This window comes from Microcaecilia unicolor, chromosome 6 (genome assembly GCF_901765095.1).
Source record: "Microcaecilia unicolor chromosome 6, aMicUni1.1, whole genome shotgun sequence".
Lineage (NCBI taxonomy): Eukaryota > Metazoa > Chordata > Amphibia > Gymnophiona > Siphonopidae > Microcaecilia > Microcaecilia unicolor.
In genome coordinates, this window is record NC_044036.1 from 180,232,387 (window position 1) to 180,258,015 (window position 25,629).

A 25,629-nucleotide genomic window follows, 5' to 3' on the forward strand; every position below is an offset into this window, starting at 1 on the left:
ATCTAGCTTCATAAGCGCACAACTCTGGAACGCACTGCCAAAAGTCGTAAAAACAACGTATGACCACCTAAACTTCCAGAAATCACTAAAATCAAACCTGTTCAAAAAGGCATATCCCACCGACCCAACATAAAAACTGAACACCTGCAACACAATGAAGTCAAAGTACGTAACGGACATACTTAACTATTCCCCTCTAAGATCACCAACGTTTATATCATATACGATCCTTATTCAACCATATCATCACGGTGCCATGTAAGCCACATTGAGCCTGCAACTAGGTGGGAAGATGTGGGATAGAAATGCAACAAATAAATAAATAAATATCATTGGATTAAACAGCTGCTTTTGACATGCTCGACCATGATCACCTCTTATCTTGATTGACAGCTACGAGGATAGCCACTCAGGCTTTCCTCCGGTTCCTCTCATCACTTTCTTTGGCAGGATGAGCTCTCAGACCTTTGGCAGGATGAGCTCTCAGACCCTTTTTTACTCTTTGTGCACACTTTAACATCTTTATGTCCCCGTTAGCCTTTTTAATACAGTCTTTAAGGCTAACACCATATATCTATACAGACAACGTTCAAATTCTTGTACCTTTGAATACCCTGGATGATACTACTTTTTCAGTACTCAGTACTAAAGTGCTCCAAATAGTGACCTGGCTTAGAACCAATAAAATGGATGTTAATGTGCAAAAAACAAAATTTCAAAATTTTCACAGGGGCTAACCACCTTCAGTGTTGCAGACGCTTAGGTTTAAAGCTGTGACCCTCTAGGCTAGCGACATAGTTAAAGTCATGGGTGTGTTTTTGGACTCATATTTTATCTGTGGTCAGTGCTTGATTTTCAAGCTGCACCTGATTAGATCTGTTCAGCATTTCTTTGACAAAAAGGCCCTCCGTATTTTTATCCATGCCCTTATCATTATATAAGTACATAAGTATTGCCATATTGCCATACTGGGAAAGACCAAAGGTCCATCAAGCCCAGCATCCTGTTTCCAACAGTGGCCAATCCAGATCACAAATACTTGGCAAGATCTCAAAAAGTACAACGCATTTTATACTGCTTATCCCAGAAATAGTGGATTTTCCCCAAGTCCATTTAATAACGGTCTATGGACTTTCCTTTAGAAAGCTGTCCAAGCCTTTTTAAACTCCACTAAGCTAACCGCCTTTACCACATTCTCTGGCAACGAATTCCAGAGTTTAATTACATGTTGAGTGAAGAAACATTTTCTCAGATTCGTTTTAAATTTGCAACATTGTAGCTTCATCGCATGCCCCCTAGTCCTAGTATTTTTGGAAAGCGTGAATAGACGCTTCACATCTACCCGTTCAACTCCATTCATTATTTTATAGACCTCTATCATATCTCCCCTCAGCCGCCTTTTGTCTAAGCTGAAGAGCCCTAGCTGCTTTAGTCGTTCCTCATAGGGAATCTGTCCCATCCCCTTTATCATTTTCGCCCTTCTCGGCACCTTTTCTAATTCCACTATATCTTTTTTTGAGATAGGGCGACCAGAATTGAACACAATATTCAAGGTGCGGTTGCAACATGGAGTGATACAAAGGCAAAATAACATCCTCATTTTTGTTTTCCATTTCTTTCCTAATAATACCTAACATTCTATTTGCTTTCTTAGCCGCAGCAGCACACTGAGCAGAAGGTTTCAACGTATCATCAACGATGACACCTAGATCCCTTTCTTGGTCCGTGACTCCTAACATGGAACCTTGCATGACATTAGCTATAATTTGGGTTCCTCTTTCCCACATGCATCACTTTGCACTTGCTCACATTAAACGTCATCTGCCATTTAGACGCCCAGTCTCCCAGTTTCATAAGGTCCTCTTGTAATTTTTCACAATCCTCCCTGGATTTAACGACTTTGAATAACTTTGTGTCATCAGCAAATTTAATTACCTCACTAGTTACTCCCATCTCTAGGTCATTTATAAATATGTTAAAAAGCAGCGGTCCCAGCACAGACCCCTGGGGAACCCTACTAACTACCCTTCTCCATTGAGAATACTGACCATTTAACCCTACTCTCTGTTTTCTATCTTTTAACCAGTTTCTAATCCACAATAGAATGCTACCTCCTATCTCATGACTCTCCAATTTCCTCTGGAGTCTTTCATGAGGTACTTTGTCAAACGCCTTCTGAAAATCCAGATACACAATATCAACCGGCTCACCTTTATTCACATGTTTGTTCACCCCTTCAACGAAATGTAGTAGATCGGTGAGGCAAGATTTCCCTTCACTAAATCCATGTTGACTTTGTCTCATTAATCCATGCTTTTGAATATGCTCTGTAATTTTGTTCTTAATAATAGTCTGTACCATTTTGCCCAGCACCGACGTTAGACTCATCGGTCTATAATTTCCCGGATCTCATCTGCAACCTTTTTTTTTTTTAAATTGATTTCTTTATGCATTTTACAAACATTAATTCAAGATAAATCGGCGTTACATTGGCCACCCTCCAGCGTTCCGGTACCACACTTGATTTTAAAGATAAATTACATATTTCTAACAATAGCTCTGCAAGCTCATTTTTCAGTTCTATCAGTACTCTGGGATGAATACCATCCGGTCCAGGAGATTTGCTACTCTTCAGTTTGTAGAACTGCCCCATTACATCTTCCAGGTTTACAGAGAATTCATTAAATTTCTCCGACTCATCAGCTTCAAATACCATTTCCAGCACCGGTATCACTCCCAAATCTTCCTCGATTATTGTAACATGCTTTTTAAGGGTATCAACCAGAGAGAAATCAAACGGCTTCAGTTGTTACAGAACATTATTATTATTATTAGCATTTGTATAGCGCTATCAGACGCAAGCAGCGCTGAACACCTGACACAGAGAGATAGTCCCTGCTCAATAGAGCTTACAATCTAAAATAATATAGACAGACAAGACAGTTAAGGGCCAGGGAAGTACTGGGTGAGAAGGAACATTGCAGTCAGATTGGTTTTTAAACCTGTAAAGTATGACCTTGTGATTCCCTTATTGAAAGCCAAACATTGGCTGTCCCTGGAATTTCATATTTTGTATAAAATTTTGTTGTTGGTTTTTTTAATTTGTTACCGTAGCACCCTGCACAGGTCCTGCACTTGGCACATCAACAGTTATTAAGTGTCTGTTCAAGTACATTTCACAACTCCATGTTCAGTATTGTAAGGCCTACTCTGTGGAATGCACATCCTCTGTCTCTATGAACGGAGGTTTCACTTCCATTATTTAAAGCTCTCCTGAAAGCATATTTTTTTTTCAAAAACCATTCAATGATTGACATTGGCCCACTCGCCTAGGGTGGTTGTTGGATGCTAGGACCTGAGAGACACAGGTTGACTTTGTTCTTCTTCTGGTAATTTGTATTTTCCTCCTTCTTATTATAACTGTACATCGATTTTGATGGCTTTGCCTTTAGAGGTCAGTCAAATAAATGGAACCTTGAACCATTTTCTTATGCATTAAGCACAGGTTAGGGCTTAATGCCATTTAGTAAAAGACTCCTAAGTTAGTTTTCCTGGTCTAGGATCCTTGCATTTAAATGAACCATCTCCACCTCTAATACTGAATCACATTGTCCAGTGATCACGGGATCCCAGATAATCACCTGTTTTAAAATCAGAAACACTCTCCCCATTTATAAGCACTAGGACCAATATTACTCCTTCCACATAAGATCAGTTAATAGTTGTCAGAACAGTTCTGGATTCAGGATTTCCTTACTTCTAGACAACACCGCAGTTGGAATGTCCCAATCAACATGTGGCAGATTGAAATCACCTATCAATAGCAATTTCCCTTTCATTGCAATATTGTGAATGTCTTTTATTCAGTCAGTATCTATTTCTTCTGCCTGCAAATGAAGTCTGTATTTGATGCTAGTATAAAGAGATGGTGCATTCCTTCTTCCCAGATTAACCCACAGTGCTGCCTCTTACCTTGATAACTCCTCAGTTCTTTTGCTTTAATCCTGTTTTATATATATAGTGAGAACCCTCCCCCTTTCTTTCTATCTAGTTTATTGATTGTTTAATATGTATTAATTATTTGTCAATATTGCTTAACTTATATAAGGGTCCTTTTAAGAAAGCTTAGTGTGCATTAAATACTAAGAAGCCCATAGGTATAAAATAGGCTTCTTAGCATTTAGCGCATGCTAATTCTGTTAGCTTCTGCTAAGTTTTAGTAAAAGGGCCCCATAGTTATTGAAAGTAATAAAAAATTTAGTTCACACCTTTTTCTGTAGTAGCCCAAGGTGAGTTATGTTGAGGTAGAGGGCAACTGAAACCAAATCTGCAACTGAAATGTACCTCTTGGTTTCAGCCGAAACCGATGCTGAAACCAACACTAGCCACTGCTGTCCTGAATCAGCAGCATGGCACAACATGGCATTATATTTCTGACTTGTATCCTGCTAAACCTCACAGTTCTAAGTGGTTCACAATAATCAAGAGGACAGGATAATCCCTAGGAATTACATGTAACCAACAGAAATAACAATAACTAACAGTTTTAAACTTCTCCTAACACATGTCTCCTGAATAAACATGTTTTAATCTTCTTTCTAAATATAATATACTGTTGGGGAAATACAAAAAGTTTACCAAAATCCTTCCAAAGCCTTGCTGCTTGGAAAGCCCATGGTTTCTCAAAAATTGTTAATCGCTTCTTTCCCTTAGCCAAAGGAAAGGTAAACAACATAGTTTTACCCACTCTCCTGTCTCAAAACAGCTCCAAAACAAAAATGAGATAGGAAATAAGCTGGAACCAAATCTTGTAATACTTTAAACAGAAAGCAAGCATATTCCAAGGTGATCCTAGCTTCCACTGGCAACCAATGTAATTTAAGATAGAATGGGGATATACTTTCATACTTGGAAAGTTCAAAGATGAAACGAACCGCCGTATTCTGCACTGTTTACAACTTTTTCAGAAGTTTCTTTGCACAGCCCAAATAAATTGAATTACAGTAGTCAAGCTAAGATAATATGAGCTTGAGTTAAATGCTCAAACTGATCTATATTAAAATATTTCCAAACGGTGTGCAATTTTCTCATCATAAAAAATATTTCTTAACAAAAGAGTTAAAATATTTCTTAACAAGAGAGTTAACCTGCATTTCCATTGAAACTGTACTATCAAAATGCCCACCCAAAATTTTTATAGCTTTAGAAATAACATAATTACAAGTTAACCGTGATAGTTTCAGGAATATGCTCTAAATTTATATTGAAATACAGAAATTTTGTTTTATCTGTATTCAATTGTAGCTTATGACAACACATCCAACCTTCCAATAAATTCAAACAAAGAGAAATTCTAGAGAGAACAGCATCAGTACTCGATATAATGGACGAGGGAATACAGCAGTATTTCTAGGATGGGTGGGACAAATTGCTTGTTCTTTTGGCCGCTGTCGGTGACAGGGTGCTGGGCTCGATGGACCCTTGGTCTGTCCCAGCATGGCAATGCTTATGTACTTATAATACCGAGATATCATCCACAAAAATATAATGCAGAAAACCATTATTCTTCAAAAGTCATCCGAGAGATCGCAAAAATACATTAAATAATACAGGAGAAAGAGGAGAACCCTGTGGTACACCAAAGGGATTACTCCATTGCAAAGACAAACCATCAATCCATTTAACTCTGTAGATTTGTTTAGTTAAGAATCCCTCAAACCAATTCAAGACATTTCCAGTAATTACCAATTCTTCCAAGTTCAGCAATAGGAGAGAATGGTCTACCAGGTCAAAGGCAGATGACAATCAAATTGAAGAAGTAATACTCTTTTTCCTCACTTAGTAGTAACCTTACTTTATCTAACAATGAGCTTACCACTGTTTATGTACTAAAATAGTCTTGAAAGCCTGACTGAGATGAAGGAAGAATATCATACTACTCCAAATATTGTGACAATTGCATCGTAACAGATCCTTCTAATAACTTTACAAAGAGCGGAATTGAGGCAGCAGGCCTATAATTAGACACTAAAGATGTTGAGTGTTTTAAATCTATTAAGATAGAGGTTACAATTATTTCCTCAAGGTTATCAGGGAACTTACCCAAAGATAGTTGTAAACTAACCCAAGAGAATACGGTAGTTCAACCTGAAATAATGATGGTGCCACCTCCATCAAATATGGAGGACAAGTATCTAATATACAATAAGTTGAAACATATTTCTTAAATAATTTGGAAAAGTCACTCCACTGATTAGCGGAGAAATCCCTCCAAATTCGATCAAGGGAATGGGTCCGGAAGGTGGCTAATTTTGTTTCAGGGGAGAAGGATTAGGGGCTGCTCTTGTTTGGGGTAGAAGGAGGAGGGAGCAGCTCGCTGGGGGGAGGGGGGAAGCTACAGAACACACAAAGTTTCAGTTTCAGCTGAAAACACACTGGCATTTTTGGCCAAAACCAAAATAAGGCCAGATACGAATTTCAGGCTGGTCTCAGCGCCAAAACCAAATCCAAAATTCGATAAGCCTCTATGTAGGTTATTTCTTTGTCCTCAAAGGGATACAATCTGTTTGTACCTGAGGCAGTGAAGGGTAAGTGACTTGACCAAGATCCTAAAGAGTAGCAGTGGGATTTGACCTGGGCTTCTCTGGTTGTCAGCTCAGTTCTTTAACCACTGGGCTACTCCACAGTATGAAAATTTTGTTGGCTACAGTTACAGTCGTGTAACATCAGGGGATGAGTAACTGTATATAATTGCATAACACTGTGAAACCACTGGCAGTGCACAAATTAAAGCAGGTATAATCATTCATGTCTAACTTTAAAAATGGGGGGAATGATGTATCTTAGTGAACAAGACTGTTCAATGGAAATGAAAGATTCATGTTTTCCCCTGATGTCTGCAGGATGCCAAAATGTAGCTCAGGTGATCAAAGACAAGATTGAAGAATTCAAGCCATACATCCCACTGATTCAGGGCCTGCGCAATCCTGGTATGAGGGATCGCCACTGGCAGCAGCTTTCAGATCAAATCCAGATTAAGGTCAAACCAAAGCCCAGCTTGACTTTCAGTCGCTGTTTGGAGCTGAAACTGCAGGATCACATTGACAGTATTGCCAAGGTTGCCGAAGTAGCAGGAAAGGAGTTCTCCATAGAGCAGGTAATGTATATCCTGGTATTTTGGAAAAGGAAGAGATGTTAGAAGTAATACACTTGACTTTTCAAATCCTCCTTGATAAATGTATTTAGCACATTTCTATCCTACTACTACTACTACTTATCACTTCTATAGCGCTACAAGGCATACGCAGCGCTGTACACCACACACATAGAGACAGTCCCTGCTCAAAGAGCATCTTTATTTGTTCTGTTTAGTAGGACGAATCTATTTTTCAGTTTTCATTTTTGGAGTTTTAAAATTCTACCTTGTCTAAAGAGTCTTGTAGGAATAAACAAGGGCATATAAAGATTTTGAGAGTTCTAGCTAATTTCAGTATCAGTAGAGATGGACCTAATTCAGAGCTTCCCAAACTATGAGTCAGGAGGGTATGTGACATTTAGACCCCACCGTTTAGGCATCGCTGTTTATGCACTAGGACATTTAGGCCCGATTCTTTTACTCTGTGTCCTAGCTTGAGTTCCCTTTCCGGTGCCCTGGCTGTGCCCCCTCTCTGCTTCTCCCCAGCAGTGCTGCTGCCTCTCGTAGGAGCTTGCAGGGTTTTTGTTGGGGTGTAGTACATATTCTTCTGGATGACAGGTCCATCAGCATCCATTAAACTGTACAGCTCTCACCACCTTAGGGGCCAAAAGTGGTCGACATGTGGTAGTAGCTTGTCTGGCCTTGTGTATTAAAAAGAGCCCAATAGGCAGTTTATATACTTCCATAGCAAGGGGATAGGCAAAGGGCTTGTCTTGTTAATGATAACCTATATGAAGATCCTCTCGGATGGAAGGCCAGCTTTATAGGACTGTATTCATACTTAGGCACTAGTTGTACAGTTTGATGAGCAAATGCCTTCACTGTGTTCAGGTGTTGTGTTTAGCATTGCAAATCATTATGTGAAGTTGGTGCCTATGACATATTCAGGGCACTGACACCTGTGATGTCCCATGGGTTGTGGATTAGGCAATGGGAACTGCTGTCTCTTTTTGGGTGGTAGGAAAACAAGATTCCAGGCAGCTGGGAAGGAGCTGGAGAGGCAGCTGCACTCTTTGGGAAGAAGTGGGGAGGAAGCGCAGCCGGGGTTTATTGATTCTGAGTGCTGTCTTCTTTCCCCCTCCTATCCTATCTTCTGTTGTAGTTCTTTTCCATCTCTTAATCACGCCCCAGTCCCACCTTCACTACGGTGCAGACATCCCCGCGACAGAAAGCAGTTGAGTACGCCCAAAATCGGCTTTTGATTATACCAATTTAGGCGACCCTGAGAGAAGGACGCCCATCTCCCGATTTGTGTCGGAAGATGGGCGCCCTTCTCTTTCGAAAATAAGCCTGTATTAAAAAAAAAATCACAACTCATATTAAATTCAGAATGCTGATATTAGTGCTCAGCCTTTGTCAGTCCTAAAGTTTACAAATGGGGATATCATCCAATGAATCAATCTTAAGGAACCCAATGCCAAATAATATTTAAATAGCAGGTATCCAGACTCAAAGACCTCGGCAGTGACTCTTTTCACACAGGGACATAGCCTCGTGGCCCACTGGCACCACCAGCAGTCCACCCAATCCCCCTCACCAATTCCGATGTTTTGAATACAATCAATATTCAATACTCTCAATACTTAACAAAGAGGGGCATAATCGAACGTCGCTGGCGAAATAGGTCACCGGCGATCTATTTTGGCGGCAGCGCAACAGCTGGCCGGAACCGTATTTTCGAAAAAGATAGCCGGCCATCTTTTTTTTCGATAATATGGTTTAGCACGGCCAAATGCCAGAGTTTGCCGGGTTTTGTTTTTCATCGATAATGGAATAAACTGCTGGCCATCTCAAACCCGGCGAAATCCAAGGCATTTGGTAATGGGAGGAGCCAGCATTTGTAGTGCACTGGTCCCTCTGACATGCCAGGACAGCAACCGGGCACCCTAGGGGGCACTTCTAAAAATGTTAAAAAATACACAAATAGCTCCCAAGTGCATAGCACCCTTCTCTTGGGTGCTGAGCCCCCCAAACCTACTCCCCACAACTCTACACCATTACCATAGCCCTTATGGGTGAAGGGGAGCACCTACATGTGCGTTCAGTGGGTTTTGGGGGGGTTTGGAGGGCTCAACACTTAGCACCACAAGTGTAACAGGTAGGGGAGGGATGGACCTGGGTCTGCCTGCTGGAAGTGCACTGCACCCATTAAAAACTGCTCCAGGGACTTGCATACTGCTGTCAGAGAGCTGGGTATGACATTTGAGGCTGGCATACAGGCCGGTAAAAAAAGGTTTTTATTCGTATTTTTTTAGTGTGGGAGGGGGTTGGTGACCACTGGGGGACTAGGGGGAGGTCATTCCCCATTCCCTCCGGTGGTCATCTGGTCAGTTGGGGCACCTTTTTATGCTTGGTCGTGAAAATAAAAGGACCAAGTAAACCCGGCGAAATACTGATGAACGCCACTTTTTTTTTCCATTATCCGCGAAAGTCGGCCATCTGGTAGCCACGCCCATGCCCGCCCATGTCCCGCCTTCACTACGCCGCCAACACGCCCCCTTGAACTTTCACTGGCATGGTGATGGGAAAGCGGCGATGGTGTCAAAAACGCCGATTTCGATTATACCGATTTCGCCACTTTTGAGAGATCGCCGGCGATCTCCCGATTTATGTCAGAAGATCACCGGCGATCACTTTCGAAAATAAGCCTGAGAGTAACATAGTAGATGACGGCAGATAAAGACCTGTATGGTCCATCTAGTCTGCCCGAGTAGATAAACTCATTACTTAATGGTATGAGGTGATATAACATATGATTTGTTCATGCTATTTTTAGGGCATACAGTGGGGGAAATAAGTATTTGATCCCTTGCTGATTTTGTAAGTTTGCCCACTGACAAAGACATGAGCAGCCCATAATTGAAGGGTAGGTTATTGGTAACAGTGAGAGATAGCACATCACAAATTAAATCCGGAAAATCACATTGTGGAAAGTATATGAATTTATTTGCATTCTGCAGAGGGAAATAAGTATTTGATCCCCCACCAACCAGTAAGAGATCTGGCCCCTACAGACCAGGTAGATGCTCCAAATCAACTCGTTACCTGCATGACAGACAGCTGTCGGCAATGGTCACCTGTATGAAAGACACCTGCCACAGACTCAGTGAATCAGTCAGACTCTAACCTCTACAAAATGGCCAAGAGCAAGGAGCTGTCTAAGGATGTCAGGGACAAGATCATACACCTGCACAAGGCTGGAATGGGCTACAAAACCATCAGTAAGACGCTGGGCGAGAAGGAGACAACTGTTGGTGCCATAGTAAGAAAATGGAAGAAGTACAAAATGACTGTCAATCGACAAAGATCTGGGGCTCCACGCAAAATCTCACCTCGTGGGGTATCCTTGATCATGAGGAAGGTTAGAAATCAGCCTACAACTACAAGGGGGGAACTTGTCAATGATCTCAAGGCAGCTGGGACCACTGTCACCACGAAAACCATTGGTAACACATTACGACATAACGGATTGCAATCCTGCAGTGCCCGCAAGGTCCCCCTGCTCCGGAAGGCACATGTGACGGCCCGTCTGAAGTTTGCCAGTGAACACCTGGATGATGCCGAGAGTGATTGGGAGAAGGTGCTGTGGTCAGATGAGACAAAAATTGAGCTCTTTGGCATGAACTCAACTCGCCGTGTTTGGAAGAAGAGAAATGCTGCCTATGACCCAAAGAACACCGTCCCCACTGTCAAGCATGGAGGTGGAAATGTTATGTTTTGGGGGTGTTTCTCTGCTAAGGGCACAGGACTACTTCACCGCATCAATGGGAGAATGGATGGGGCCATGTACCGTACAATTCTGAGTGACAACCTCCTTCCCTCCGCCAGGGCCTTAAAAATGGGTCGTGGCTGGGTCTTCCAGCACGACAATGACCCAAAACATACAGCCAAGGCAACAAAGGAGTGGCTCAGGAAGAAGCACATTAGGGTCATGGAGTGGCCTAGCCAGTCACCAGACCTTAATCCCATTGAAAACTTATGGAGGGAGCTGAAGCTGCGAGTTGCCAAGCGACAGCCCAGAACTCTTAATGATTTAGAGATGATCTGCAAAGAGGAGTGGACCAAAATTCCTCCTGACATGTGTGCAAACCTCATCATCAACTACAGAAGACGTCTGACCGCTGTGCTTGCCAACAAGGGTTTTGCCACCAAGTATTAGGTCTTGTTTGCCAGAGGGATTAAATACTTATTTCCCTCTGCAGAATGCAAATAAATTCATATACTTTCCACAATGTGATTTTCCGGATTTAATTTGTGATGTGCTATCTCTCACTGTTACCAATAACCTACCCTTCAATTATGGGCTGCTCATGTCTTTGTCAGTGGGCAAACTTACAAAATCAGCAAGGGATCAAATACTTATTTCCCCCACTGTAGATCGTAGAGGTCTGCCCGGAACTTTCCTAGTTCTTCTGAAGATGTCATCGAAGCCGTTGAAAAGCTCCAGTGCAGCTTACCCATATTCAGGCCACGATCAGGGTACACACCTTAGAAGTCCGCCTAGATCTGGCTTTGCTTCCCAATTACCAGTGTTTCCCCCTAGTTTCCGCTAAGCTTCTTTGGATCAATTCTTTCTAAATAGGATTCCGGTGCGTTTATCCCACATATTTTTTAATTCTGCTATCGTTTTCATCTCCACCACCTGCCGCAGGAGAGCGTTCCAAGTATTCACCACCCTCTCAATGAAAAAATACTTCCTGAGTTTGCCCCCCTTCAAACTCAATTCATGTCCTCTAGTTCTACCATCTTCCCGTTACTGGAAGAGGTTTGTTTGCAAATTAATACCTTTCAAATATTTGAACATCTGTATCATATCACCCTTGGTTCTCCTTTCTTCCAGGGTATACATCTTCAGGTCATCAAGTCTTTCCACGTATGTCTTGATGTGCAAACCGCACACTATTTTTGTTGCTTTTCTTTGAATCGCTTCTATCATTTTTATATCTTTAGCAAGATACAGCCTCCAAAACTGAACACAATACTCCAAGTGAGGCCTCACCAACAACTTGTACAGGGGCATCAACACCTCCTTTCTTCTGCTGGTTACACCCCTCTCTATGCAGCCTAGCATCCTTCTGGCCACGACATTGTTTTGCCAACTTGAGATCCTCAGACACCATCACCCCAAGGTTCCTTTCCTGAGCTGAGCTTACCAATCTCTCCCCTCCTGTCTAGTACATCACTTTTGGATTTTTGCATCCCAAGTGCGTCACTCTGCATTTCTTAGCATTCAGTTTTAACTACCAGACCCTTGACCATTCTTCCAACGTTTGGAGTTCCCTTCTCTTGGTTTCTACACCCTTCAATGTATCCATTCTATTTGATATCTTTGTGTCATCCACAAAAAGACAAACCTTTCCTTCTAACCCACCAGCAATGTCTCCTACAAATACTTTACACAGAATCGGCCCCAGCACCGACCCCTGAGGCACTCCACTGCTCACTTTCCTTTCTTCTGAGGTGATTCCATTTATCACCACTCTCTGTGTCCTGTCAGTCAACTAGTTTCCAATCTATTTCCCCACTTTGGGTCCTAAGTTCAGCCCTCTCAGCTTATTCACAAGTCTTCTGTGAGGGGCCGTATCAAAGGCTTTGCTGAAATCCAAGTAGATTACATCTAGTGCATGTCCTTTAATCCAGTTCTTTGGTTACCCAGTCAATGAAGTCAATCAGATTCATTTGGCGGGATTTTCCTTTGATAAAGCCAAGTTGCCTCGGATCCTGCAATCCATTGGCTTCTAGAAAGTGCTAGGCCCCTGAGAGAAAACTTGCACTGGCTTCCTCTTAAAGAATGTATAACTTTCAAAATATGCACTCTGGTGCATAAAATAATTCACGGTGATGCTCCGACTTACAAGAACAAATCATTAAGAAGCTTCAAACAGCTCAAAACACAGCAGCCAGACTCATATTTGGGAAAGCGAAATACGAAAGCGCCAAACCCCTAAGAGAAAAACTACACTGGCCCCCACTAAAAGAATGTATTGCGTTCAAAGTTTGCACCCTGCTCCACAAAATCATTCACGGAGAAGCTCCGACCTAAATGTCAGACCTTATAGACTTGCCTATTAGGAATGCAAAAAGATCATCACGCACATTCCTCAATCTCCATTATCCTAACTGCAAAGGGCTAAAATATAAATCCACGTACGCGACCGGTTTCTCATACATCTGCCCGCAGCTATGGAACGCATTACCGAAGGCCATAAAAACAACACAAGATCTAACCATCTTTCGAAGGCTACTGAAAACAGATCTTTTCAAGAAGGCATACCATGAGCATCCATCTTAAATACTAAACAACAACACTATACACGATCTATACAAAACCGAATTCTTACCAAATGACTGATTAACCTCTTTGATGTTAATGATCAAGCAATACCACTTTAAACCTTATATGTTGAATAGGGTCTCTCTATAGTCGATGACCTAATGTATGTTACAATCCAATCATTACTCAGGAACCTTCATGCATACCATAATTTATTCTTCCTTACCATGTATGTATGCACATGGTGTGTGTGTGTGTGTGTATATATATATATATATATATATATATATATATATACCATGATCTGTTCCTTTTATGTTATGTTCCATGTTTGTTACCATGTATGTATGCACCTTAACGCAATGCCATTTGTAATTCTATTACCCGAAAATGGCAACTGCCATTACGGCAAATGTAAGCCACATTGAGCCTGCAAATTGTTGAGAAAATGTGGGATACAAATGCTACAAATAAATAAAATAAAAAAAATAAAATGTTAGATCTTATTGACCTACCATCCAAGAATGCTAAAAGATCGGCATGCACATTCCTAAATCTTCACTTCCCCAGCTGTAAAAGTCTAAAATATAGACTAATACATGCATCCAGCTTTTCATACTTGAGTTCAGAAATGTGGAATGCTCTACCATTGGACCTGAAAATAATTCACAACCTAATTAACTGAAGACACATCTCTTTAATATGACATACTATAATGACTTATAATTGGAACTGTAATTCACCATCATTTACTTAACAATAGGATTACTCTCTTCCTATACCGTATTGTTGAATTTTAATATGCAATCCATGTTCAATATGTGATACCATTTGTATATTTTCCCTTTTTTACCCGACTTTTCATTTAGCATTCATGTTCTATATATATTACCAATTGTATATGTGGGCATCCAGTGAGGGCCTCTTGCTGTACTATAATTATACAATTCTGAAATGACATAAGTCATGACGGAAAAATTGTAAGCCACATTGAGCCTGCAAATAGGTGGGAAAATGTGGGATACAAATGCAATAAATAAATAAACTATCCTTTCCTTCAGTAGCGACTTAATTATTTTTCCTATCACCGACGTGAGGCTTACCGGCCTGTAGTTTTCCACTTCTTCCTTGTCCCTGCTTTTATGAAGAGGGACCACATCAGCTTGTCTCTAGTCCAGAGGAACTTCTCAAGTATCTAAAGATGTATTAAATATATCCTTAAGAGGTCCCATGAGGACTTCTCTGAGCTCCCTCAGTATTCTGTGATGTATTCCATCCAGCCCCATAGCTTTGTCCACTGCTAGATTTTCAAGCTGCTTATAAATGCTTTCTTTCATGAATGGTGCAATATCCACGCCATTCCCAGATATACTTTTGGCAGCCAGCCATGGTCCTTCTCCAGGGTTCTCTTCCTTGAACACAGAAGAGAAGTATTTGTACAGCATGTTTGCTTTATCTTCATCACTCTCCACATAAAAATCAAATCAGAGTCTCTAATTCCAAACCTGCCATCCCAAACTTGAATCTTTTATTTATTTAAAAATTTTTCTTGTTCCATCTACTAGAAGTTCAGAGTGAGATACAATACATGGTACATGGCACATCTGGTAATAAGCAATCCAGTACATAATAAAAGTTGCATACAAATATCAATGGGGTCGATATTCAGTGTGGTTTGAGCAGGCAGGAGAGTCTCCTTCCAACCATTGATATTCAGCTCTACTTAACCAGGCAGTACCGCTGAATATGAGCTCTAACCACATATATTAAAACCAACCAGTAGAGGGACATTATGGGGCAGAGACAGGAAGAAACCTGAAAGTATGTGAGCAACAGCCTCATTTAATGCCAGTGCCTGCATAGCTAAGTGACCAAATAGGACCGCACAAAAAATTATTCTAAATTTAGTCTCTTAGCTATGTGGGTGCAAGCGCTGAATATTGTCTCCATAACGATAAGTACATACATAACTACACAATTGTTGCCATACTGGGACAGACCAAAGTGGCCAATCCAGGTCACAAGTACCTGTCAAGATCCCAAAACAGTACAATACATTTTATGCTGCTTAACCTTGAAATAAGCAATGGATTTTCCCATTTTAATGGCTTTTTCTCCTAGGAAGATATCCAAACCTTTCTTAAACCCCGCTAAGCTAACTGCTTTTACTACGTTGTATGGAAATGAATTCCAGAGTTTAATTACACGTTGAGTGAAGAAATATTTTCTCCAAATCGTTTTAAATTTACTACTTTGTAGCTTCATTGCATGCCCTCTAGTCCTAGTATTTTTGGAAAGAGTAAACAAGTGATTCACTTCTACGCATTCCACTCCACACATTATTTTATAGACCTTTATCATATCTCCCCTCAGCTGTCTTTTCTCCAAGCTGAAGAGCCCTAGCCGTTTCAGCCTTTACATACGTAAGTATTGCCATACTGGGACAGACCAAAGGTCCATCAAGCCCAGCATCCTGTTTCCAACAGTGGCCAATCCAGGTCACAAGTACCTGGCAAGATCCCAAAAAAGTACAAAACATTTTATATTGCTTATCCTAGAAATAGTGGATTTTCCCCAAGTCCGTTTAATAATGGTCTAAGGACTTTTCCTTTAGGAAGCCGTCCAAACCTTTTTTAAACTCCGCTAAGCTAACCACCCTTACCACATTCTCTGGCAAAATTCCAGAGTTTAATTGCATGTTGAGAGAGGAAAAAATTTCTCTGATTCATTTTAAATTTACTACTTTGTAGCTTCATCGTATGTCCCCTAGTCCTAGTATTTTTGGAAAGCATAAACAGACGCTTCACATCTACCCGTTCAGTTCCAATCATTATTTCATAGACCTCTATCATATCTCCCCTCAGCCACCTTTTCTCCAAGCTGAAGAGCCCTAGACACTTTAGCCTTTCCTCATAGAGAAGTCGTTCCATCCCCTTTATCATTTTCTTTGCCCTTCTCTGTACCTTTTCTAATTCCACTATATCCTTTTTGAGAATGGTGACCAGAATTGCACACAGTATTCAAGTTGCAGTCGCAACATGGAGCAATACAAATGCATTATAACATCCTCGTTTTTATTTTCCATTCCTTTCCTAATAATACTTGTTTGCTTTCTTTGCCGCCGCAGCACACTGAGTAGAGGGTTTCAAAGTATCATCAATGATGACTCCTAGATCCTTTTCCTGGTCCTAAACATGCTCAGTTAGAATGAACTCATCACTGTTCTTTCTTTTTCACTGCTCCTTCCTTTTGGAATTATCTACCTTTGAATCTCCATGCAGAATCATCCTTTAAGAATTCTAAATCTGGTCTGAAGTCCTTGGTCTTTACCCAAGCTTTTATCTCTTCTTAAGCTATTGGGATAAATTGCTGTTGTCCTCCTCCTCCCCTCCCCCTCCTTCTGTTACTTCTTCCTCTACCATTGCCCCTCCCTTTCCCGCCTCCATCTGCCTTGCCTCTCTTTGCACAACCTTTCCCTCTCCCTCCCCTCTTACCTTTTCGGTTATGAACGTGTGCCTTCTTCTCTTTCCTATTAAAATATTTTAGTTCCTTTCCTGTTTTCTACTATTTTAGATATTGTAAACTGCTATGACCTGCCAGTCAGTCTTGGCGGTATAGTAAATGCTAATAAACCATAACACACATAACTTTGTCTCCTTCTCCCTCCTTCAGGCAAGATCTGAGACCACTTTTGGACCACTCCCCCCCCCCCCCCCCCCCAAAAAAAAAAATAATTCTTTCAGAAATGGTATACAAAAACGTAAAATTCTTGTGAAGAAGCATAAAAACAATTATAAATCAGCTTATGAAGTGAAATATGCGGTAATATTGAAAAGCGAAAGTGCCAAAAAAATGCAAATTCAGGAGCTAAATAAACAATATGAATGGAGACATACAGCTTTATGGCTTATAATGGGCTAGGAACCCCAGATCCTTGTTAAGTCCTTTCTGTTGGGTGTTAAAATATTCAATCATTCTGACTTCAAAGGTCTTACGTTCTTGTATGGTTTTAAAGTTACCTTTCAGTATTCTCACTGTGAAATCACTGGTACAGCGTCCTGGTTCTGTGAAGTGCTGTGCCACCGGGGTGGGGGCCCTACTGGCTGTATTGTTCATGTGATGTCTATGTAAATTGAATCTTGTCTTAAGCATCTGGCCTGTTTCTCCAATATAGCATCCTTCGTTACATTTTTTACACTGAATGATATATACCACATTGGAAGATGAGCAAGTGAAAGATCCCTTTATGTTGAATATCTTTCCTTTGTGGATAACTATGGGGTCCTGTGAAATATTTTGGCATAGTTTGCAACTGGATAAATTACAGGAACGTGTGCCCTTCTGTTTCTTTTCAGTCTGTGATGGAAGTTTACTTCTGATTAGCTTGTGTTTTAAGTTGGGTGGCTGTCGGAAGGCCAGTACTGGTGGGGATGGGAATATCTCTTTCAGTAATTCATCCTCCTGGAGTATAGGTTGTAGATCTCTTATGATTTTCCTCAGTTTTTCCAGCTCTGGATTGTATGTCACTACAAGGGGGATTCTGTCTGTGGATTTTTTCTCCTTGTACTGTAGCAGATTCTCCCTGGGTGTTTTGAGGGAGGAGGCAATATTCTTGGAGATTATTTTGGGGTTGTAGCCTTTCTGTTTGAAGGATGCAGTCAGGCTTTTAAGGTGTCTGTCTCTGTCCCCTGGGCCAGAGCAGATACGGTGGTATCTTGTGGCTTGGCTGTAAATGATGGATCTTTTTGTATGTGAAGGATGGAAGCTGGAGTTGTGGAGGTAGCTGCATCTGTCTGTGGGTTTCTTGTATATGGATGTTTGTATACAGCCATCACTGATTGAGACCGTGGTGTCCAAAAAATTGTAATTTATCCAGTTGCAAACTATGCCAAAATATTTCACAGGACCCCACAGTTATCCACAAAGGAAAGATATTCAACATAAAGGGATCTTTCACTTGCTCATCTTCCAATGTGGTATATATCATTCAGTGTAAAAAATGTAACGAAGGATGCTATATTGGAGAAACAGGCCAGATGCTTAAGACAAGATTCAATTTACATAGACATCACATGAACAATACAGCCAGTAGGGCCCCCACCCCGGTGGGACAGCACTTCACAGAACCAGGACACTGTACCAGTGATTTCACAGTGAGAATACTGAAAGGTAACTTTAAAACCATACAAGAACGTAAGACCTTTGAAGTCAGAATGACTGAATATTTTAACACCCAACAGAAAGGACTTAACAAGGATCTGGGGTTCCTAGCCCATTATAAACCATAAAGCTGTATGTCTCTGTTGATCACCCCACCCCTCACCTATCCACACCCATCCTGTTAGAATATCAATGATATGCTTTGATGTCCCCATGCATACCTCCGACCCACCCCCATCCTCCCACCCTGTCAGACTGTCATAGTAATGCTTGAATGTTTTCACTTATATACACTGTCAGCTAGCACATTTGCTTATTTCCGATCTGACGAAGAAGGGCAACCTTCGAAAGCTAATCAAGAAATATATTAAGTTATGTCCAATAAAAAAGGTATCATCTTATTTTCTTCTCCATGTTTTATTTTGTTTGATTTCTATTGATAACCTTAAGAGTGGACTAACACGGCTACCACACTCCTCTACTCAAAAATTATTAAAAGCGAAATCGGGCTTCACAAGAATTTTACGTTTTTGTATACCATTTTTGAAAGCATTATTTGTAATCATATACATTAAAAAAAGGAATATATTTAGAGACAACTTTGCAAGTCCACAGATGCACTGAATTTGTCTGTATAAGCCTCCTTGTCATTTGTGTGGTGAGTTTCCTTTTTTCATTTAAAAATATTTTTTAAAAATATTTGCTCCACAATTTTTATCTTGAGTAAATAATACATTTTATATTATACTGACTAATGTCTCTTTATTTTATCATGTTTTTAAAAAAAAAATTTAATTTTTAAATATACTAATGTCTTTTGATATTAATGTTTTGTGTATAAATATATATGTATATACATATACAATGTGTAATCTAATTTCATATTCAAAAGCATGATTATGTACATCTCTTTATGCATACTATCGCATCATTATTTACTGAGTGGTGCATCAGATATTGTATATTTCTGCATATATATATATATATATGTGTGTGTGTATATATATATATATATATATATACACACACATTTTTTGGTTTCTTTTGTTGTTCCTTTTCTGTTTTCCTGTTATTTTATACATATGCTTGTATTTATATGTATATACCTAAGTTGATTATGTCAGCATTTTCAATCTAATTTTGAATGTTTATTATACTGTGTTCTATGTATACCCCTGACGCAGGTGCGGTGGCACCGAAACACAGCCCGTGTCGGGTCTCCCTTCAATCAAATTTGGATTATTTAAGGTTTTTAACATAAGCACTGTGTCCCTTTTGTTTTTAAAGGCCCTTTGTGCTGTTTTTTTGCTGAGACTAAAATTTTTGCCGTCCTGTGAATGGCATACTATAGTTGCATTGTTGCCTGCAGTGTGTAGTCCCTAAACAGTTCTTTCTCTTTGTTCTTTAGGCGCTGGATAAAATGGAGAATGAATGGGTATCTGTGATATTTAATGTCCTGCCATATAAAGATACAGGGACATTCATTCTGAAGAGTCCAGACGAAGCTTCACAGCTCCTAGATGATCATATTGTTATGACGCAGAGCATGTCTTTCTCTCCATACAAAAAACCCTTTGAACAAAGGATCAGCACCTGGGAAAGCAAGCTCCGGATGACACAAGTATGAATAAATGATAGGATGAGCAGATGAGTGTGTTCTGATAAGGGTGCAGAGTGAAGGAAGAAATTTTAGTGTGACATAAGCTTAGAGGAAGGAACTAAAAATAGAAGAAGATTTGACTGAAATCTTGACAAATAAGAAATACCCTTAGCTTCTGTGATTACTATGGAGTAAACCTGCTTTTAACAGCATGCCTAAATCTTTAAGCCTATCATTTGTCATTGTTGGCGTTCTAAACTATATGGTGTATGTGATATATTATTGATATGGGCTATCTGCAAATCCAGCATTATATACTTTCTTTGTCCACACCAGCTTTGAGACTGCCCACCCAGTAGTCTTTGGTTGCTGCTTTTATAGCCTTGACTCTCACCTTCCTGTGCCTTTATATTTTCACCATGCTTTTCTGAAAGCGCACCTTTCTGGCTTTGACTATGTGCCTTTGGCTGCCCAATGGGCAAGAGATCTTGGGATTTCTTTACAAAGTTTTCATTTGGAAATCTGCTTAAGGAATGCACATTCTTGGATCGTCTGTATTTTTATGGGTTACAGAGCTGGATTGATTGAGTCCTCCTGTTGCCCAAAATGTTCCTCTACTGGTGCTATTTTGGGCCATATGTTTTGGCACTGCACTAAAGTTAAGCAGTTTTGGCTGCAGGTGCTATCACAGGTGTCTGGGGTTTGGGGGGTCATACTTGCCTGTTACGGCTTAAGATGATGATGTGGAGGAGTGGCCTAGTGGTTAGGGTGGTGGACTTTGGTCCTGGGGAACTGAGGAACTGAGTTCAATTCCCAGCACAGGCAGCTCCTTGTGACTCTGGGCTCCCATGACCCTCCATTGCCTGCCGCATTGAGGCTGCCATGAGTGAGAAAGCGTGGGGTACAAATGTAACTAAAATAAATTTTTAAAAAATCTCTATTTTTCAAATTGCATTGCCCATCCCAAAAGGCCTTATGGAGGTTTCTAAAACAAACTATTTTGATGGGCAAGAAAACTATTTTGTTTTATTAGCTGTTCTTGGAGACACCTATGATAGCCCTATGGAGATCTGCTACTTGTTGTTCATGGAAAGACAATTTGTGACTAATTTGGACTGTAAACAGGGGAAGACTTTTAGTTTAATTTGGGAACCATATTGGTCTTGACCAATAAAATATATTTAAACATTTTGTGTGTTTTTGGCTTTGGGTGTGAAGGGAACGGCAAAAGAATGACGTAAGTGTAAAGAATACCTACTAGAACCTTTTTTTGGTAAAAGTAGTCTGATGAGATTGATACACTTATGAACAGATTATAAAGCAAACCATGATACAGGCATATATGTTGCTATCATCATGGAAAATGCTGATGAGTGTGCTGATGATGCGCATAAAACTAGCCATAAGTTTTGTATACAATTTAAGCAGATGACTTTTACAAATAGCATTAGCTTTCTCTAAACAAATTATGTGTAGCTCCGGATATGTCATGTTACAATGGTAATCTTCCAATGTTTAGCTCTGGGTATGTTGGGGACAGTATTCAAAAGGGTTTAACTGAGCAAGAGAGATTCCTGCCCAGTTAAACTCCACTGAGCCAGCAGGACACTGATATTCAGCAGCACTAAACCTGTTAGTGTCACTGAATATCTCCACTAATTGGCCATTGGTAATGTTAGGGGCAGGCCGGGAGTAGAGGTAGGGCAGAGCAGCCACCCTATTGGTTAATGGTGGTATTGAGTCTGCTAACTGACTAACAGGTGAATTTTCGAAAGAGAAGGGCGTCCATCTTCCAACACAAATCAGGAGATGGGCGTCCTTCTCGCAAGGTTGCCCAAATCGGCAAAATTGAATGCCAATTTTGGGTGCCCTCAACTGCTTTCCGTCGAGGGGATGACCAAAATTTATGGGGGCATGTCGGCAGTAGCGAAGGCGGAACTGGGGTGTGCTTAGGAGATGGGCGTCCTCAGCCGATAATGGGGAAAAAAGAAGGGTGTCCCTGATGAACACTTGGCCGACTTTATTTGGTCCATTTTTTTTCATGACCAAGCATCGAAAAGGTGCCTGAACTGACCAGATGACCACTGGAGGGAATCGGGGATGACCTCCCCTTACTCCCCCAGTGGTAGCTAACCCCCTGACACCCTCAAAAAACCCTTTAAAAATACTTTTTTGCCAGCCTCAAATGCCATACTCAAGTCCATCGCAGCAGTATGCATGTACCTGGAGCAGTTGTAGTGGGTGCAGTATACTTCAGGTAGGCGGACCCAGGCCCATCCCCCTCATACCTGTTACACTTGTGGTGGTAAATGTGAGCCTTCCAAAACCCACCAGAAACCCACTGTACCCACATGTAGGTGCCCCCGCTTCATCCCTAAGGGCTATGGTAGTGGTGTACAGGTGGGTTTGGGGGGGGGGGGGGTTGGGGGGGGCTCAGCACCCAAGGGAAGGGAGCTATGCACCTGGGACCTTTTTCTGAAGTCCACTGCAGTGCCCCCTAGGGTGCCCGGTTGGTGTCCTGGCATGTCGGGGACCAGTGCACTACGAATGCTGGCTCCTCCCATGACCAAATGGCTTGGATTTGGTCGTTTTTGAGATGGGCGTCCTCGGTTTCCATTATCGCTGAAAACTGGGGATGACCATCTCAAAAACGACATAAGGACGTCCATCTCTAGGGTCGACCTAAATTTCATGATTTGGGCGTCCCCGACCATATTATCGAAACGAAAGATGAACACGGGGAGGAATACCGGATGAAACTGAAAGAAGCCAAGAGAGAGGTACGTCTGGCGAAGGCGGCAGCGGAAGAACAAATGGCTAGAAATGTAAGGAGGGGCGACAAAAATTTCTTCAGGTATATTAGTGAAAGAAGAATGACTAAAAAGGGAATTGTGAGACTAAAAGATACAGAGAACCGCTATGTAGATAATGATGAAGAAAAAGCCAATTTGCTAAATAGATACTTTTGTTCTGTTTTCACTGAAGAAAATCCTGGAGAAGGACCGCGAGGGACTGGCAAAAGTACACCTGAGAATGGAGTGGATACAGCACCGTTCACGGAAGAGAGTGTGTATCAACAACTTGTAAAGCTAAAGGTGGACAAAGCCATGGGACCGGACGGGATCCACCCCAGAATATTGAGGGAGCTCAGAGAGGTTCTGGCGGGTCCTCTTAAAGATTTGTTTAATAAATCCTTGGAGACGGGAGAGGTTCTGAGGGACTGGAGAACGGCGGAGGTGGTCCCTCTTCACAAAAGTGATGATAGGGAAGAAGCTGGAAACTACAGGCCGGTAAGCCTCACTTCGGTTATTGGAAAAGTAATGGAAGCGATGCTGAAGGAAAGGATAGTGAATTTCCTGGAAGCCAATAAGTTGCAAGATCCGAGACAACATGGTTTTACCAGAGGGAAATCGTGCCAAACTAATCTCATTGAATTCTTTGATTAGGTAACTGGAGAATTGAATCATCGACGTTCTATAGACGTAATCTACTTAGATTTTAGCAAAGCTTTTGACACGGTTCCCCACAGGAGGCTCTTAAATAAACTAGATGGGCTGAAGATAGGTCCCGAAGTGGTGAACTGGATTAGGAACTGGTTGACGGACAGACGACAGAGGGTGGTGGTAAATGGAGTTCGCTCGGAGGAGGGAAAGGTGAGTAGTGGAGTGCCTCAGGGATAGGTGCTGGGGCCGATTCTGTTCAATATATTTGTGAGTGACATTGCCGAAGGGTTAGAAGGTAAGGTTTGCCTATTTGCAGATGATACTAAGATTTGCAACAGAGTGGACACCCGGTAGGGAGTGGAAAGCATGAAAAGGGATCTGAGGAAGCTAGAAGAATGGTCTAAGGTTTGGCAATTAAAATTCAATGCGAAGAAATGCAAAGAGATGCATTTAGGGAGTAGAAACCCACGAGAGACTTTTTTTTTTGTTACATTTGTACCCCACGCTTTCGCACTCATGGCAGGCTCTATGCGGCAGGCATTGGAGGGTTAAGTGACTTGCCCAGAGTCACAAGGAGCTGCCTGTGCCGGGAATCGAACTCAGTTCCTCAGTTCCCCAGGACCATAGTCCACCACCCTAACCACTAGGCCACTCCTCCACTCCATGTGTTAGGCGGTGAGAGTCTGATAGGTACTGAGGGGGAGAGGGATCTTGGGGTGATAGTATCCGAGAATCTGAAGGCGACGAAACAGTGTGACAAGGCGGTGGCCATAGCGAGAAGGTTGCTAGGCTGTATAGAAAGAGGTGTGATCAGCAGAAGAAAGGAAGTGTTGATGCCTCTGTACAAGTCGTTGGTGAGGCCCCACCTGGAGTATTGTGTTCAGTTTTGGAGGCCGTATCTTGCGAAGGATGTTAAAAAAATGGAAGCGGTGCAAAGAAAAGCTACGAGAATGGTATGGGATTTGCGTTCCAAGATGTATGAGCAGAGACTTGCTGACCTGAACATGTATACCCTGAAGGAAAGGAGGAACAGGGGTGATATGATACAGACATTCAAATACTTGAAAGGTATTAATCCGCAAACAAATCTTTTCCGGAGATGGGAATGCGGTAGAACAAGAGGACATGAAATGAGATTGAAGGGGGGCAGACTCAAAAAAGATGTCAGGAAGTATTTTTTCACGGAGAGGGTGGTGGATGCTTGGAATGCCCTCCCGCGGGAGGTGGTGGAGATGAAAATGGTAACAGAATTCAAACATGCGTGGGATATGCATAAAGGAATCCTATGCAGTAGGAAGGGATCCTCAGAAGCTTAGCTGAAATTGGGTGGCGGAGCAGGTGGGGGAAGAGAGGTTGGTGGTTGGGAGGCAAGGATAGTAGAGGGCAGACTTATACGGTCTGTGCCAGAGCCGGTGATGGGAGGCGGGACTGGTGGTTGGGAGGCGGGAAATACTGCTGGGCAGACTTGTACGGTCTGTGCCCTGAAAAAGGCAGGTACAAATCAAGGTAAGGTATACACATATGAGTTTATCTTGTTGGGCAGACTGGATGGACCATGCAGGTCTTTTTCTGCCGTCATCTACTATGTTACTATGTTACTATGTTACTATGTAATGCCCATCTTGTTTCGATAATATGGGTTTCCCCGCCCCTCTACGGGGCCGTCCTGTGAGGACGCCCTCATGAAAACTTAAGTGCCCCGTTCAATTATGCCCCTCCAGGTAACCACATAGGACAGCAAAACAGCTATTATAACTTTATGCGAGTTAACCAGGCACCAGTCTGAATATCAGCCGGTACCTGGTTAACTTCTGGATCAACAGACATACCTGGATATTCAATGTCAGGAGCCGTATATGCCCCAGCATTGACTATCTGAGATTAGGACAGCCCACAGCTGGAAGCAGCTTGCAAGCTGGTTACCACCATGGGCTGACTATTCTCCTTGTTATGTTTC

At 41.6% G+C, this 25,629-nt stretch overlaps 1 protein-coding gene across 1 annotated transcript in view; it reads left to right on the forward strand.

Moving 5' to 3' along the window:
• Positions 1–25,629, forward strand: part of DNAH1 (dynein axonemal heavy chain 1) — a 799,478-nt gene that overhangs the window by 253,021 nt on the left and 520,828 nt on the right. The window contains exons 20-21 of the mRNA XM_030205737.1: positions 6,903–7,156; positions 20,038–20,250. Of these exons, the coding sequence (XP_030061597.1) occupies positions 6,903–7,156; positions 20,038–20,250 (467 nt within the window). The remainder of the gene's footprint in view (positions 1–6,902; positions 7,157–20,037; positions 20,251–25,629) is intronic.